Source organism: Gossypium raimondii, chromosome 10, assembly GCF_025698545.1.
Source record: "Gossypium raimondii isolate GPD5lz chromosome 10, ASM2569854v1, whole genome shotgun sequence".
Lineage (NCBI taxonomy): Eukaryota > Viridiplantae > Streptophyta > Magnoliopsida > Malvales > Malvaceae > Gossypium > Gossypium raimondii.
The window spans coordinates 20,199,040-20,216,690 of record NC_068574.1 but is presented as its reverse complement, the minus strand read 5'-3'; the positions used below and the strand labels follow the sequence as shown (position 1 = coordinate 20,216,690).

The 17,651-nt window shown below is 34.0% G+C and overlaps 2 protein-coding genes and 1 long non-coding RNA gene across 3 annotated transcripts; 1 reads left to right on the top strand and 2 right to left on the bottom strand.

The window, feature by feature from the left end:
• Positions 1 to 1,498: 1,498 nt before the first annotated feature.
• Positions 1,499 to 2,577, top strand: LOC128033657 (uncharacterized). The gene is made up of 2 exons (XR_008189645.1): positions 1,499 to 1,665; positions 1,855 to 2,577. It is a non-coding gene; the product is annotated as an uncharacterized LOC128033657 (long non-coding RNA).
• A 5,094-nt stretch (positions 2,578 to 7,671) lies between these two features.
• LOC128033903 (uncharacterized mitochondrial protein AtMg00810-like) lies at positions 7,672 to 10,488 on the bottom strand. The gene is made up of 4 exons (XM_052622398.1): positions 10,211 to 10,488; positions 8,702 to 8,844; positions 8,454 to 8,575; positions 7,672 to 7,875 (listed from the first exon to the last, which is right to left on the bottom strand). Exons 1-4 carry the CDS (start codon positions 10,486 to 10,488, stop codon positions 7,672 to 7,674), a joined length of 747 nt encoding a protein of 248 aa, XP_052478358.1.
• A 3,603-nt stretch (positions 10,489 to 14,091) lies between these two features.
• Positions 14,092 to 15,793, bottom strand: LOC128033902 (putative disease resistance protein RGA1). The gene is made up of 2 exons (XM_052622397.1): positions 15,199 to 15,793; positions 14,092 to 14,483 (listed from the first exon to the last, which is right to left on the bottom strand). Exons 1-2 carry the CDS (start codon positions 15,791 to 15,793, stop codon positions 14,092 to 14,094), a joined length of 987 nt encoding a protein of 328 aa, XP_052478357.1.
• Positions 15,794 to 17,651: the final 1,858 nt, after the last annotated feature.

Below are 17,651 nucleotides of genomic sequence, written 5' to 3'. Positions count from 1 at the left end.
CCACACATATCACAAACAAGGACTATGTTGGGCGGGATGTTACATGAATAATAACCTTTGGCGCCACCGTTACCTTTGGCTACATCAACGTTAAATCGACAACCAATCATTGGGCCTTGGATTAAAAAAATATTTTTGGTAGGTGTCTCCATTACCAATGCTTGAAATGAGAAAATAAAAAATGAAAGAAAAAACAATATATATATGTTAGGCCCATGAGCCGAAGGGTCAACTTGAGTCTGGTGACAAGCTCATTTAGACAAGGGTCTTGGCGGCATCGAGCCTGCCACTAATCTGATTTGACCCTTCGGGTCACGGCCTTCAAACCTCCCCCACCGTTCCCACTATAAATACATATACTACACCACATGGTCCCTACAGCCCCTCAATTTTTTCTTTAAAAAGAATATCAACCTTTTCGTTTTTATTTTTGTGTTTCGAAAAAAACTAAATTCTTTGCAATTGATAAAAGAAATTGTGGATTTTATTCATCCGAAGTTAGAAAAGAAACTTGAAATTTTCAATTGATACCAAATTTGATATTCTCAAATTTTATTTAGTTTTTTTTTTCGGAACATTAAGATAAAAATGGGAAGGTTGATAATTTTTTTTAAAGGAAAAAAAAAGGAGGGTTGGAGGGAGGGTGGGGAGACCATGTGTAATGTATGTATTTATATGGTAAGAGTTGTGGGGTAGGTTTGAACGATTCGGAAAAGATATGAATATATATATGTCAAGCCCGTGACTTGAAGGGTCAAATCGGGTCAGGTGGCAGGCCTGGTGCCCCCAAGACCCTTGGCTCAATTGAGCCTCCCACTTGACCCAATTTAACCATTTATTTTTTAATTTCTCATTTCAAGCATTGTTTCTTTCTTTTCAATTTATCCCACTTTTTTTTTTTGGCATTCTTCCATTATCTTTTTTCTCATTTCTACTTTTATTTTTATTATTTTTTTCCATCCTCCTTTTTATCATTTCTTGCCCCTTAATTTTTTTTAAATTCAATTCAAAAGTTTCTGACAAAAATATTGGTGCAGCCAAAATCAATGGCATGACAAAAAAGAAGAAGCAAATTTCTTCTAACACAAAAAAGCGATGCAACCAACATCAATGGTTACACCAAAAAAAAATTTCAAATTTTACTTGTCATCATTCGGTGTCGCCAATGATAACGGCGACACTTATTAAAAAATTAATTTTTTTCTGTCATATTAAAAATCAGAATACATGTACTTTTACCGGTATATAAAATATACATATTGGTGTCGCCGGCAAAACCTACCAAAAATATTTTTTTTTATCCATCACCCAATGATTGATTGCCGATTTGACGTTGGTGCAGCCAAGTGTAACGGTGGCACCAAAGGTTACTATTCAAAAAAGTCATTTACATACTTAATTTCAAATTTGAGTCATTTTCATAAATAATAGATAATTTAGGGTCATTTTTGAAAAAAAGCCGATAATGGACCAGCACTCTTCAGCTACCATTGCCTTAAGATGATGCCTATGATCAAGAGGTGTTTCCCTTACTACTGCAACATTTTCACTACGACTTGTGACCAGAATGCAGCTTTGTTTACTTTCATTCATTCCCAGCAAACTATCCCTTAAGTCCTCCCAATTTTTAATATCCTCATCCCACAGATCATCAAGTACGAGGAGGTAGGCCTTTCCTTCCAACTCATTCTGAATATTTTCAAGTATAGCATTCTTATTTTTCATGTCACAAGTTCTCCCACTAAGAGATTCAAGCATCTCTTGAAATATTCTTTGAGAATCAAAGTTTTCAGACATGCAAACCTACATTATTTTCTTAAAATAATTATTTATTTTGCCATTGTTGCACACAAGTTTTGCTAAAGTGGTTTCGCCCAAACCGGCCATGCCTACTATGGATGCTATCGACAAACTTTGGCGAGTGGTCGAACCAATGAAGAGATCAACTACTTTTAGGGCATCAGCTTCCCTTCCAACAACTCGTGATGAGTCGCCAAAGGAGTGGGTGCCTCCTACTCTACTAGACACTGGAGACGAAATTTGAAGTCTTTGTTGGAGTCCAAAGTCAGTGGCCTGACGGTTAATATCCTTAATGGATAGGTTAATATTCTTTACCTTTTTAGCCATCTTTAGAGTAAATGCCATGGGACTCTTGGAAAGGGAGAAGAAATTGCAGACCTTTTTACTCATTTGGTTGTCCACCTTCCTGCGGACATGTTCGTAAGAGCTCATCCAACTCATCATCCTCCTCATAAGCGATATCACTAAGCTGCTCCAACCAGACTTTGACAGGCTCATCAACTTGCCCCCTCCCTGCATCTTGCTAGAAAGCTCGAGTGAGAGCGAATGAGGAACGAAGCTTGTTCAGCTTGTCCTTGAAATACCAGCACAAAGTGTTTTTATTGGTGTGGCCAAAAACAGCACCGAAAGGAACAACAATGGATGATATCTTCAGGATAATCAAATACGAGGAAAAAGACAGTGACACATAAAATTTGGATTAGTCTCTGTTTGTAAAGTAAACAAAGAAAAGAGAAGTTATAGTTTCAGTTACGGTTTTTATTTTCAGAAACACAAGGGAGTGACATGACCTTTCTAGTTTCAGTTAATTGTATTTATTGATTAATACTCAAAAAATTTTAGAAGAATTTATTAAAAATGACATAAAAAAATATGTTAAACACGAAAAAATTGACCTACTATTATTTAAAACAATATAAAAAAAAAAAATATATATATATATATAATTACTTTGTTGCACTTTCATTGCAGATGAAACAATTTATACTTTTCTTTGACTGATGCAAACTTGGTTTATAGCAACGGGGGAACGGGCTCCACCAGTGATGCTCACTCATTAAAACAACGCCGTAAAAGCAACTGTTGTTGCAATGTTTCCTGCTACACGCCATTGTTTCTGTTTATGGCATGTGCCGGAAAAACATCCCAGGCCTCTTCTATATTTTTATCTATTTCTAAAATAAATATATATTTTTAAGTTTTTAAAATTATAACTTTTTTGAACTCTTTGAATTCTAAATTGATAAATGTACAAACATTGAGGGTTAAATTTGTTGATTTTTTTAGAATTAGGGCCAACTTGACAGAATGTGTAAAGTGTTAAGGGCTAAATATGTTATTATACTAATTAAAATATTGCCACATCGGCATTCCGTTCCGTGGTCAAGACATTTTAATTGTGGAGTGACTAAAAATGATAATTAATCTAACAGAAGTGGCTAAATTAACAAAAAAGAATTCAAAAACTAAAATAGGAACACATTAAAACTTGAGTGACTATCTGAATAGTTTACCCTTAAAATTTTTTAGAATTATTATTAAAGAAAATTTTAAAAGTATCAAATTGATATTTTAGTTATAGTCCAGGGGTTAAATTGGTTATTAACCCTTTAAATTAACGTGCCACATCACCATCTTAACGGAAGTTAACGGATAAGTGGCCAAAATGTAACGGAAGTTAACAGATAAGTGACAAAAATGTAACATTTATATAACTTTAGTGACAATTATGTAACTTTTGAAAATTGAGTGTAATTTCAATCAAAGGTTAGGAACAATTAATGCAGTTTACGCAAAATAATTTTATACCATAATTCTTGACACTTAAATAGATTTTTTTTAAAATAATAAACTTATATATCTAATCTCGAATTTAAATTTAATAACACATATTTTTTGCTGATTGAGTCTTGACTCGATTAGCATAGATATTGTTATCAATACAGGAGGACGTGGGTTTAAGTGTACCGAAACGCATTATCTTTCTTATTTATGGGTTAAAAATCTATAATGAGATATGATACAAAATTTGTTTTTAAAACATCCATGAAATATTTATAACTTAGAAAACAACCAATGTAATATAATTCTTATAAATATAAATATTATTACCTATATTTCCTTGATTTTGCTGGCTATGCTAAATTTTCTTTTTTAAAGTCTGTCGAGATTGAAATATTTGTAAGGTAATATATTTTTAGTTTTTTTCAAACTTTAACTAGCCTTTACGTTGGGATTTATAATTATTTTTCCATAATTCATTTGATATTAATATTTTATTTTTTAATTATGAAAATTAAATTTATGATAATGCTTTAGGATTGATTAAATTTATCAAAATGATTTCTAAGGCATTAGGAAAATCATTTTAAATACAGGATTTAAAGCAAAATTGTAAAAAGAAAACTTCTCAAATGGGTTAAATTTGGATATTAAATGTACAAAATAACTATTTTAATATTTTTAAAAATATAAATAAATTATGTATAGATTAAATATATGACTATTAATAAGATTATTTTGTTATTGTTAAAATTAAATTCATGATGATTTATAAAAACAATTGTTTTGAATATATTATTTTAAATTAAAAAAACATTTTTTATTGAGTTGTGGACAAATACTTCATGATTCAACTTTATTTTTATAAGAATTTATTTCAATTTTAATTTTGAAAAGTTTAAGTAGAAATTGATAGGATAATAATCCTAGAAACATGAATAATTTAAATGGACATACAAGGAGATGCATAAAAAATCATCTCTATACTTGATTAAAAATTAAAATAAAAATAATTACTTAAATATTTGCTTTGCTTGAAACATATGTTAATATTAGTTAACAAATATATTATTTCATAATAAAATAAAATGCCATTTTCATATAAATAAATGTTGATAAATATGAAATTAATTTTTGAAGTGTCAGGGAAGTGTCCACTTTTTTAGCACTGGAGTTGTTTAGTAACACTTTCCATATTTGAGTATTGATAATTTATTGTGTTGATTATTTGGAGGATATCTAGCCCATTAATGAAAGTCATATGACTTGGAAAACACATATTAAATCACCCAAGTCAATCCCTTGCAACCTGGACATTTGAATTGGATTAATGAAACTTTTTCTAATTAGCTGTCAAGAGTCCATATTTGTTTTATTCTCTATTATTACGTTATAAATAGGTCATTGTATTACTGTTTATTGGGATTATTATTGATTTTCTATGTCAGTAAGTCTCGAACATAAATCTATTGTAAGGGAGAAACTTATTCAAGTAAATAACTTTTATTAGAGTACAGATTGTTAGTAAAACCTTTTGTATTGCGGTTTTACTTACTGAGTGCATAGGAATGAATTTAGTGGTGAGATTATTGATCTTTAAGGTTCGAAAGTGGGGAGAATTGTCACGAGGTGTGTGTAGACCTGTTCATGGGCTGAGCTACTCGCCCAGGCTCGATGGTACACCTGAAATTTGGGAGGATTTTAGCAAAAATATTGACCCGAAAAATGGACTTGGGCAAAAAATTAAGCCTATTTAAAATATGGATCGCACTCGAGCTTGAACATTTAAGGCTCGAGCCTGGCCTGATCCTTTTTTAAATTTATAATATATTAATATATTATATTATATTTATATATTATGTAATTTATAACATATTAAAAAATAAACCTATACTAGATATATAATATAGTCTAATGTAAACATTAAAATAATGTTAAGATGACTATATAAAAAATTTCAATAAATAGAAAAATATATAAAATTATTAAATATTAAATTAAATAATATAAATATTTTAAAAAAAATTAAAAACAATACAAACGGATCTAAAATGAACTTGGATTAATCTTTTACAATTATGGACGGGTTTGGACAAAACTTTAGGTCATATTTTGGATCGGATTAGACTTAAACAAACAAAGTATGTTAATTTTTTTTTAATATAAACTAAAAAAGAAAACTCTCCATGAGGCTTTCGAGTTACTTGATAGCTTCTGACTCAAAGAATGATAGAACTGAAATTCAAGTTTTCTCATGTAAAAAATTCAAATAAGAAGAGAGGATGCAGCTCTTACTAAATGAAACTGCTATTTGAAGCAATTTATCAGAGGATTCCTTCAATTTCCCCATTTTAAGAGGCCCAGTGTGGTTTGAGAATCTTTCATGCACTAGATCCTTGATTCAAAAGCAAACTGTACAGAGAAAATCATCGGTTCTTGTCAATTATAATGTTTGTAAACGTTGCAACAAGAAAAAGATGAACAGAAGTAAATGCTTATAATGAGCAAAGAACAGAATGAGACAATCATATAATTCTTGAAAAAACAAAAATAGAAACCTGAAAATTAAATCTGACAATTAAAAATTAAAACAAGTCTGAGACGCTTAAGAAAATTAAAAATATGCTGGAATTTCGAAAATTGAAATGCCGGAAATCTTGGACAGCTCGAATTTGTTTTCATATAATCGCGGACAATTGAGGATATAAAACGAATGCAAATGGGAGAGGCGTTGCCTTGTATGGCAGTTGCCGCAGATTTTCACAGCCCTCAAAATGTAAAATTTCAAGGGAGGAGAGGTTCCCCAACCACTCTGGCAAAGCTTTCAGTCCATTGAAGTCATAAATACATAATTGCCTAAGTGCTGTCAGGTGTTGAATTTGATTTGGCAGCGAGCATAGTTTATCCTATCCATGCAAATGCAACTCTTTAAGGGAAGAATGGAGGTGATGGATGGAACTAAGACCCGGGAACTCCACTAGCAGACTCTTCAAACGTGTGAGGCACCCAAGGCTCTCCTTCGGGATCTTTTTCAAGTTTTGACAACGATATATAAACAATTCCTCGAGAGAATGCAATTGCCCTACATCTTCTGAAATTGACTCCAAACTAGTACAATTGCGTATGGACAAACACCCAAGTGAAGTACAAGTTGACGATCCATTTGGTAGACTTGTTAGTCCTTGGCAGTTTATCAGCTTTAATTCTACAAGAGAGGAGAAACCATCTAAACTGGGAATTGAAATCATCCTAGAACGTTCTATCTCTAATGTTTCTAGGCTCGTGTCAGCAGATAATCCACCCTCTATCTCTCTTAATTCATCACACCATTTTAACCGAAGACTCACAAGAGACTGAGATCCGCCATTGAAAGAAGTTGACATCAATTTAGGACATAATGATCTGTCTACATCTCTTAGACATGTGGAGGAAATTAGTAACCCTTCTCCTATTCTACGTAATTCGTCACAATACGACACTTGAAGCTGTTGTAGAAAAGAGACACCACCTTCCACACTTGGAATGGACTTTAAGTAATGACACCCCGGATTGTTAATTTTTTGAGAGTAGAGGGAAACAATCCATCTCCCTCACAACTTAACTCCTCGAGAGAGAGTTTCTCAAGAGAAGCAAATCTACTCATTATTGGAATGCTACTTAGATTGTTGCAATATGTAATTTCTAACACCTTTAATGAAGGAAACACACATACCACTTTTGGTTGTGCTTCTAGCCATTCTGTCACATTTTTCATATTTTTCAGGGTGAATACCTCCAATACTAGAAATAAGGTGATTGGCTGATTCTTTTCATCACCATTGTTGTTATTACCATAAAATTCATTTCCTATGCACCTCACACTAGTTAAAACTCTTATTTCAAGAAATTTGAGATTAGGATATTGCCCAAGAGTTAGGAGATGCTTCAGATTCATACAACGTGAAAGCTTCAACTCCACCGAATTCATGGGTTGAAATGAAGCACATGGGTCACCAACAGTCTTGCTTACCAACAACCATGACGGATAGTACTCTCCCATATAATTTTCAATGCTTAGGTTTTTCAAATTTGAGTGAGGTTCCAACCCTTCTAATACTTCCCTTGGAAATTCCCATCTATATTCCAATTTTTTTGTAATTTTTTCTTCTCCCACAGTTTTGCTGCCCTAGCTTCTTCTATGTTCCTAACATTCTGAAGATTATATATGACCAGTTCATCTCCAAGTTCGACTAAACATCCCAGTTCCTTGATTCCACTTCCATTTTCTTTACCCACATCAAATATTGGCAAAGCCTGTGTTAAGTTTAAATCAGTATCCAAAGATCAAAACAACAAAGACTTGTGTTTGAAAGATAAAAAAAGAAGCAAAAACGAATGTTGGATGAGAGAAAAGAGTTGACAATTCTCATTACTTGAATAAGCAATATAACATGTACATAAGTAGTTCTAATACATTGGAAGAAAACAAACTTAACTTATGCTAGTATCCAAGCTGTAAAATCAGCTTAATGATAACCTAAAAAGCTACTAAATCAGCTAAGTACTTGACTAATCCTTAGCAAAACAAAAAGTTACAATCAAACTAACAAAAGTCACATGTTACAAAAGTTTTTAAATGGCTAAAATACACGATGGACATTTGATTGTTGCTGCATTGTTGACAAATTTCAACACTCCTCCTTGGCTACAAAGCAGCAGACTCCAATTTCTTTCCTCAAATACTCAAATCTTGTATTAGCCAATGGTTTGGTCAGAATGTCTGCAGGCTAAACATCCGAGTTTCAGTGAGTCAAATTGACTTCCCTTGACAACTCTGCCTCCCTTACAAAATGATATTTGATCTTGAAGTGCTTGGTCTTGCCATGAAATACAGGATTCTTGGCAATAGCAACAGTTGATTGGTTATCCATTTTGATCTCTGTTGCTTCCTCTTGATCAACATTCAGGTCACTCAAAAGCTTCCTAAGCCAAATGGCTTGATTAACAGCAGCAGCTGCAATGTACTATGCCTTTGCAGTGGATTGAGCTACTGTTTGTTGTTTCTTAGAACTCCAACATAAAACTCCTGAACCTAGAGTGAAAAAATATCCCGATGTGCTCTTTATGTCATCAACTGAACCTGCCCAGGCACTATCTGAATAGCCAACCAGTTTCAGCTCCTTAGCCTTCACAAACTTCACTCCATATCTTAAGGTCCCGTTGACATACCTTAAGACTCTTTTAGCAGCTTTGAAATGAGCAACATTGTAGCAATACATGAACCTTAATAAAAGGTTGTGATAACACTCTAGAATAACTTATTTTTATGTATTAATTATGTATTTATTCTTAGTATGATCCTGCTAATTAGAGCTATTTATGATCTTTTATCTCATAGGGACTAAATTTGAGGCAAAAGTAAAATTAAGGGCTGAAAGAGTGAATTTAGAGATAAAATGGGCCAATGTGCGACACAAGGAAAAGTTGGTGCCAAAAGTGCAAGCATGGTGGACACAAGGGTTGAAATGCAAAAAGAAGAGATTTTATTCTATTAAACTCTATTTTAATTATATTAGGATAATTAATATTGAGATAATTATTAAGGATTATTTTTAGGATTTTATTTTATTTATCTTTATTTATCTTCAATTAAATGTATTTATCTTTTAGGAATTTAAGTAGGATTAAACTATCTCCCCTAACACTATAAATAGTGGGCAAAGCGACTCAAAAGAGATGGATCTTTTTCTGTAAACACACTCTCCCCAAAAGTCTAGGCATTTGTTCTTCTCATATTTCCTTTCAATAAAATCTCTATTTTTATTATATTTATTTTCTTTTCCATCACAACCATGAGCCACTAAATCCATCTAGCCGAAGGTTGTCGATATATCACCAAAAGGGTTCTTAAGGCTTAGAATCCGTACTTAGCCTTCTCAACGAGTATTCATCGTTTCTCCGCGTTACGGGGCTGACGCTTTCGTCCATGTCCCTTAAGAAGTAAGCTTTTCAACGTATGCAAAGGCGACCGCTTTGTATGTTTTGGGAAGGTTGCACAGTCGGTTCGTTAGCTTATTGCGTTAGAGGTTGGCGAGCCCAAGAGACAAAATAGCGTGAGATTCACCACTGAGAAGCGTTGATCTAGTATAAGACGATCCCACAGAAACGATTGTTGGCTAGAGTCAGGTTCCACCAAATCGTAAGCCTAAATCCTTAGAGCTGGTGGTCGTAGGCGTCCTCTTCCACTATAACTGGCTTATTCAGTTTGGGAAGGATCATCTAAAAGCCGAGGATTGAACTCAAGGCGGAACGAGACAACTGGAGGCTGGAATCTCCCATAAGAATTTCCTTTCTCTCAACTCTATTTTTAATTTCTCTAAATTTTAATTCAATATTCTTAAATCTATTTTTATTTTATTTTTTGTTTTCAGATCCAAGCATTTAATTCTATTATTTTTTTATTTTATTTTTTTCAGGAATGCAAGTTTTCTTGGGCAAGATTCTGCCTGAGATTTCATGGAACAAGATATTTTGCAAGTCCAGTCCCTGAGGATTTGACCCTACTTCCCTTTTACTATTCTTTTTCATTATTTATTAGGGATAGGATATTTTTGGTACTTTCAACGACCACATCATGCTGACTGCATACACAATATCTGGCCTCATTGCTATCAAATAGAACAGGCAACCAACTAGACTTCTATAGCTCTTCTCATCCACTAGTTTGTGGTCACTATTGGTGGAGAGTTTTTCTCCTTGTGCTACAGGAGTGCTAGCAGGTTTGCTGTTTGACATGCAAAGCTTGCTTAAAATTTTTGAAGCAAAAGCATGTTGGCTTATGAGGATGCCATGTTCATTTTGTTTTACTTCCATTCGAAGAAAGTAGGTCATCAATCCTAAATCAGTCATCTCAAAAACATCTTGCATCTACTTCTTGAATTCTTCAATCAATTCACTCATTCACATAGAGTGTAGGCTCACTAATGCTCTTTTTGAAACCCAACTTTGACAAGTAAGCATCAATTCTGTCATACCAGTCCCTTGGAGCCTGTTTTAGGCCATACAAAGCCTTATTGAATTTGTAAACCTTGTGCTCTTCACCGAGAACTTTGAATCCATCTGGCTGCTTAACAAAGATCTCTTCTTTGAGAAATTCATTTAAGAAAGCTTATTTGGCATCCAGCTGGTACACGTTCCATAGCTTTTGAGCAGCTAAGGCAAATCACAGCCTTATGGTGTTCAATCTTGCAACTGGTGCAAAGGTTTCAGAGAAATCAATGCCATGCTGTTGACTATACCCTTTCACAACCAGCCTTGCTTTGTGCTTGTCCAGTGACCCATCTGCATTGTGCTTGGTCTTGAACACCCATTTCACACCAATAAATTTTCTGTTTGCTGGCCTATCAACCAGCTCCCATGTGTCATTTTTGTGAATCATTTTCATTTCTGCCTCCATTGCTTATTTCTAGCAGCCCTCATTTGCAGCCTCATTAAAGTTGGAAGGCTCAACAATGGTCATATCACATCTTTTATAGATGTCCATAATAGTCATTGTACCTCTGACAGGTACATCATCATACCCATCCTCGGTTTCAGCTTCATTCTCAACATGCTGTAGGTCAAAGTCTTACTGGTGCATCTATTCCATCCCATTTCCAATAGCTGACTTTATTGAATTTCACATCTCTGCCCATAACAATCCTTTTAGTGGATGGATCAAAGACCTTATACCCTTTCTTTATGTTGTTATAGCTAACAAAGACTACAAGCATAGACCTCTTTTCTAGCTTGGTTCTCTTTTCAGTTGGCACAAGTGTGTAACATAGCAGCCAAACACCTTCAAATGTGAGACAGTTGGCTTGTGTCTAAACCAAGCTTCAAATGGTGTTTTGCCTTTGACTGCATTTGTTGGTAATCTCTTGAGCAAATATACAGAGGTATTTACTGCTTCAGCCCAAAAAATGTTAGGCATTTTGCCTTCAAACAACAGCCACATTGCCATATCGAGAACAATTATGTTCTTTCTCTCGTAAACACCATTCTGCTGTGGTGTGTAGATGGTGGTTAATTGGAGCTGAATTCCACTTTCATCACAAATATTCTGAAACTTTTGAGACATATATTCAGTCCCATTATCTGACTTCAATATCTTCAGCTTGAAACTTGCTTGATTCTCAGCTAATGCCTTAAACTTGCAGAAGAAGTCAGCCACATCTGAATTTTGTTTCAATAAAATCACCTAACAGAATCTAGTGCAATCATCAATAAACAACACAAAACACCTACTGCCATTCAAAAAGGTCTTCATGGGTCCACAAATATCAGTATGGATTAGTTGGAACCTCTCTTGAGCTCTTCAAGCTTTGTTAACAGGAAAAGGTAGTTTGGTCTGCTTGCCAAGCTGACAGACCTCACATACATCATTCTTAAGCTCAATCTTAGACATGTCTTCAACTAGGCTCATCTTATGCAGTAAACCAAGTGACTTATAGTTCACATGCCCCAACCTCTTGTGCCACAAACATGATTCATCAGTCAAAGTAGCATTTGCTTTTACTTATAACTGATTCACATCTAAAGTAAAGGACTTGTCATGCACAGCTACTGTCACTAGCTCTTGAACAAAAAAATCCTTAATCACGTAAGTTTTTCCTTCAAAAATAAGGAAGTAACCATTTCTCTAACAATTGACCAACACTAAGTAAATACTGGTCAATATCAGGTACAAAAAACCTTCTGAAATTGTTTTGTTACCTGATTGAGTGCAGATCACAGCCTTGCCTTTGCCTTTGGCCTCAATGAACTCACCATTCCCAATTCTGACTTTGGACACAAAGCTGGTGTCTAACTCCCTAAACATGCCTTTATTTGATGCCATGTGATGAGTGCAGCCACTGTCAATTAACCAATTCTTCCTGACTTTGCTCGAACTTGCAAAACAAGAAGCAGTAAAAACATGCTCCTCCTAACCTTTAACATCCTCAGCAGCTTGAGCTTGATTCTGCTGCTATGGTTGTGTTTTTGCCCTGTTCTTGTAAACTTTTTCAATGTAGCCAAGTTACTTGTAGCTTCTACATTGAATGTCAGGCCTTCAGACCTATATCAACAATATTTTTCTAAATGAGTAGACTTTTTACAGTGAATGCATGGTGGAAACTTCCTTTTAGCAGCATCATTCTTTCCTTTTTCTTTCTTTTCTGACCAAGGCTTCTTGCCCTTGTAGCTTGAGCTCGAGCTTGAGCTTTCTTTACTTCTGGCCTGAAAAGCTCCTTTAGAATGTTCTTCCATCATGTTTGCCTTTCTCTGCTCTTGTGTATAGAGAGCATTTATCAGCTCTGTCAAGGATATAGTTGATAGGTCCCTAGAGTCCTTCGAGGAAGAAATTTTTTACTCATACTTCTCTAGAAGAGTTGTAATGACCTTTTAAAATATTCTTTTGTCACTGAAATCATCCCCAAGAAGCCTGATGTTGTTGACTGTAGCCATAATCCTGTCAGAATACTGCTTGATGGTTTCAGACTCCATCTTCATATTCTCGAAATCTCTCCTTAGGTTGATCAACTGCTGCTGCCTGGTTTTGTCTGGCCTTTTAAACTCTTCCTTGAGTCTGTCCCAGGCCTGCTTTGGAATGTTACAAGTCATTATCCTTGTGAAGATCACATCTGAAACTCTATTTTGAAGGCATGACATAACCTTATACTTTTTGGTACAATCCTCATTGTGCTGCCTAATTTGAGCTATGGTTGGATTAGCTCTCAAAAGTGGTGGCTCTGTGTCAACTTGAATAACACTCCACAGATCATGAGCCTGCAGATATGTTTTCATCTTCACAGCCCCAAATGTTGTAGTTTTCACCAGCAAAAAAAAGTGGTGGTGGTGGTGGTGGTAAGAAACTCATTCTTTTACAGTAACTAAACAAACCAACAAAAACAACTTTTGTTTCTTTTCTTTCAAGCATGAATCACTCAAAGAACAACACACAACAAAAATACCTCAAAGATGACAGGCTCTTGATACCATTTGTTAAGTTTAAATCAGTATCCAAATATCAAAACAACAAAGGCTTGTGTTTGAAAGATAAAAAGTAGAAGCAAAAACGAATGTTGGATGAGAGAAAAGAGTTGACTATTCTCATTACTTGAATAAGCAATATAACATGTACATAAGTAGTTCTAATATATTGGAAGAAAACAAACTTAACTTGTGGTAGTATCCAAGCTGTAAAATCAGCTTAATGATAACCTAAAAAGCTACTAAATCAGCTAAATACTTGACTACTCCTTAACAAAACAAAAAGTTACAATCAAACTAACAAAAGACACATGTTACAAAAAGTTTTTAAATGTCCAAAATACACAATGTACATTTGCTTGCTGCTGCATTTTTGACAACTTTCAACGGTCTGAAGACTAGTTAAACATCCTACCTTATCAGAAACATAAAATTTATTGCTAATACATAAATGCTTTAAGTTAACTAAATTTTTCTTTCTTTCAAGAAGGTTTTTCAGCCATTTACATTACAGTAATCTTAAAGTCTCCAACTTTCAATGGGTTCTGGTAATCTGCGAATGCAAGTTTTTGAGATATCAAAGTATCTCAAATGCTTTAGCTCGCCAATAGAATCTGGCAATGATACAATATAAGCACCACCAAATTTGAGCACCCGCAAACCTTTGAAGTTCTTTCTAATGAGGGTGAAGCCAGAATTTAATAATAAAGAACGCCACAGTTTCACACCATCAAACTCATTTTGTTGTTTGATATGAGAAACAGACTGTCCAAGATCATGAACTAAATTATGCATCTTGCAACTTGTGAAACGTCCGTATGAATCCTTTTCCACATCTTGCAATAAGGAATTTGATAACAAGTCATTGAAGTACTCATTACCAATATCCTCAAATGCCAGTTGTAAAATTCCTTTAGATTTTTGAAGCAAGCTTTCAGCCATTCAAAGTTGGATCAATTCCTCCCTTCAAAGCCTAAAATCCTTTGGGAAAATCGTACAATATGTAAAACATTGCTTTAAAAATGGGAAAGACAGGTGATTAAAACTTAATTTTAGAACACCGACGATCCCTTTGTTCATTTCCAGAGAACCCCAAACAGAACTATCCCTGAGGGAGACCCACTCATCTCTATCCCTTTTGTTGCACAGCTTCCCTTCTATAACAATTGCCACCAGCGGCACACCTCCACATTTTGGAGCAATATCCCTTCAAATAACTTCCAATTCTAAAGATTTAGAAGAGTTTCCAAATGCTCTTTCTTTGATAAAGGACCAACACTCCTCACCTACCACTGCCTTAAGATGATGCCTATGATCAAGAGGTGTTTCCCTTACTACTACAACATCTTCATTACGACTAGTGACAAGAATGCAACTTTTCCCAATTTTTAATATCCTTATCCCAAACATCATCAAGTACGAGGAGGTAGGTTTTTCCTTCCAACTCATTTTGAATAATTTCCAGTATAGCATTCTTATTTTTCATGTCACGAGTTCTCCCACTAAGAGATTCAAGCATCTCTTGAAATATCCTTCGAGAATCAAAGTTTTCGGACACACAAACCCACATTATTTCTTAAAATAATTCTTTATTTTGTCATTTTTGCACACAGGTTTTGCCCAAACCTGCCATGCCTACTATGGAGGTTATTGACAGAATTTGGTGAATGGTTGAACCAATCAAGAGATCAACTATTTTTAGGACATTAGCTTCCCTTCCAACAACTCGTGATGAGTGGCCAAAGGAACGGGTGCCTCCTCCTACTCTACTAGACACTAGAGACGAAATTTGAAGTCTTTGTTGAAGTCCAAAGTCAGTGACCTGACGGTTAATATCCTTAATGGATAGGTCAATATTCTTAACCTTTTTAAACATCTTTAGAGTAAATGCCATGGGATTCTTGGAAAGGGACAAGAAATTGCAGACCTTTTTACTCATTTGGTTGTCCACCTTCCAGCGGACATGTTCATAAGCAAGCTCATCCAACATATCATCTGCCTCGTAAGCGATATCTCTAAGCTGCTCCAACCAGACTTTGACAGGCTCATCGAGTTGCCTCCTCTCTGCATCTTGCAAGAAAGCTCGAGTGAGAGTGAGTGAGGAACGAAACTTGTTCAGCTCGTCCTTGAAATCCCATGCAAGGTTGATTTGGTCTTCAATGATGGAGACAGCCCTTGATAGTTCCACTTCTAAGGCTATACATATGACAGCTTCAGCCATTTGTGAATGGGAAGTCAAGAAAAGGAGCAAAAGCTTGGAGATCAGTTTTTAGAGAATGGAGTTGAGGCTCAGCTCAGCTATGTCGATAATATGTGGATGGGTGTAATTTTCATATTTTCTATTTAGAATGGAGCTAAGCGTCATTAGGATTCGAACGTTAACAACTTACAATTTTTTATTTATTAAACAAATTGGTGAGCATTTCTAAGACTGCAACCAACATGAATATGCAATCAAACACCAACCAAGATAAAATATTTGAGGTAGGGATGGGAGACCTAGAGATGTTCACATTATTTTGTAAATTTATTAGGGATAAATCAAGAACTCAACGAATCATTCATAATAATGTCGCTACTAAATCTAATGAACACATTCAAGTGATTACTTTGTAAGCGATGTATTTCTGAGGCAAACTCTGGTTAAAAGCGTTATGATTATACGAATTTTCTCAAGCTCCCTTTCATTCCCATCTGCGGACAATTAACATACACAGACGAGCAATCTTGGCAGTTGAAACTCTTAAGGGCATTCCTTGTGCAGCACAGCCAGTGTCCACACCATATGAAAAAGAAAGTTAAGCAAATCACTTAAAACAACTATATATTATTAGTAGGGACTAAATTGTGATTAGACTTACTTTTATCGCAATTAAGTACATAACAAATATTATTGCAGTCATTGCAAGCATCATGATTATGATTTTTTTTAATTCCTGCATCTTAGAACAACATTATTTATATGAGTACGGTCTGTATAATTAAAGTTATGTTTATTTTTGAGTTTTTAAGAATAAATTTATATTCAATGTGAAGCATTCATCATACGCAATAATTTTGAAAAAATTTAAAATACCATAAATATAAAAAATCATACATTGCAAATAGTGGTACAATTCAATTTCACCACCTAATGGAATAACGAGCGTGATCAAATCTTTCACCCTCACTTTAATAGCTGCATTGACTCGATTTTCGTAATTTTTTTTCAAAAAATATACCATAAAAAAACTCTTGATTGGTTTTAGGAAATAGTCGTTTTTGTTTTTGTTTTTGTTTTTGTTTTTGTTTTCGTTTTCGTTTTCTTGAAAAATGAAAACATTGAAGAAAACTTGTTTGTTTAAAAATTTAAAATGGTTTTGAAAGATGAAAATGAAACTATGTGAAAATTAGAAATAATAAAAGTTGTTTTCATTGTTTTCACTAAAAATAATTTGTAAAAGTGAAAATTATCGGAAAGAAGAGTTTTATCTTTAAATGAACTTGATCATGGCTCAAAACTATATAAACGCATAAATATTCTTTTTTTCAACTATATTTCAAATATTAAATCTGGTACCCTACTTTGAATCCATATAAATATTTTTATTTTATTTCTCATGTTTTTATAGAAAGAGAGTTACTAAACATGTTTTCATTATTGAAAATAAAATTTCATTTATTGTTTTAACTTTTTAAAAAATAGAAAATAAAAGTTGTTTCTATAATGAAAATAGAAAATATTTTCAAAAAAATGAACGGAACCTAACATTTTCTCATTAATCTAAGTATGAGTGTTCGATCGAATCGAGTGAAAAGAATTCGAGTTAATCAAGTTCACAAGTCCTATTTTATCATCCTAACTCAATTTGAAAATTTTTCGAATCGAGTCGAGTCGAAACGAATGAAATTGTTTGAGTTAAATTTAAAAAATTAAACACATCAAATAAAAATATTGTTATAGTATAATTAATTTCATATTAGAGCACATAAATTTGAATTTTTTCAAAGCAAATTAATAAACAAAAGATCCTTGAGTATGATAAATTTGAATCATTAATTAGGTCCCAAATTATTATTTTAGAAAATTTTTAAAATTT

Excerpts from the sequence above, each read along its gene's own strand:
- LOC128033903 (XM_052622398.1), bottom strand. The coding sequence starts at position 10,488 with ATGCAAGATGTTTTTGAGATGACTGATTTAGGATTGATGACCTACTTT. Across the intron at positions 8,576-8,701 it reads TTCAGATAGTGCCTGGGCAG|CTGCTGCTGTTAATCAAGCC; the intron begins GTTCAGTTGATG and ends AGTACATTGCAG. Across the intron at positions 7,876-8,453 it reads TTGCTATTGCCAAGAATCCT|GCTTTGCCAATATTTGATGT; the intron begins GTATTTCATGGC and ends AACTTAACACAG.
- LOC128033902 (XM_052622397.1), bottom strand. The coding sequence starts at position 15,793 with ATGGCTGAAGCTGTCATATGTATAGCCTTAGAAGTGGAACTATCAAGG. Across the intron at positions 14,484-15,198 it reads CTCCATAGTAGGCATGGCAG|GAATTTTACAACTGGCATTT; the intron begins GTTTGGGCAAAA and ends AAAAATCTAAAG.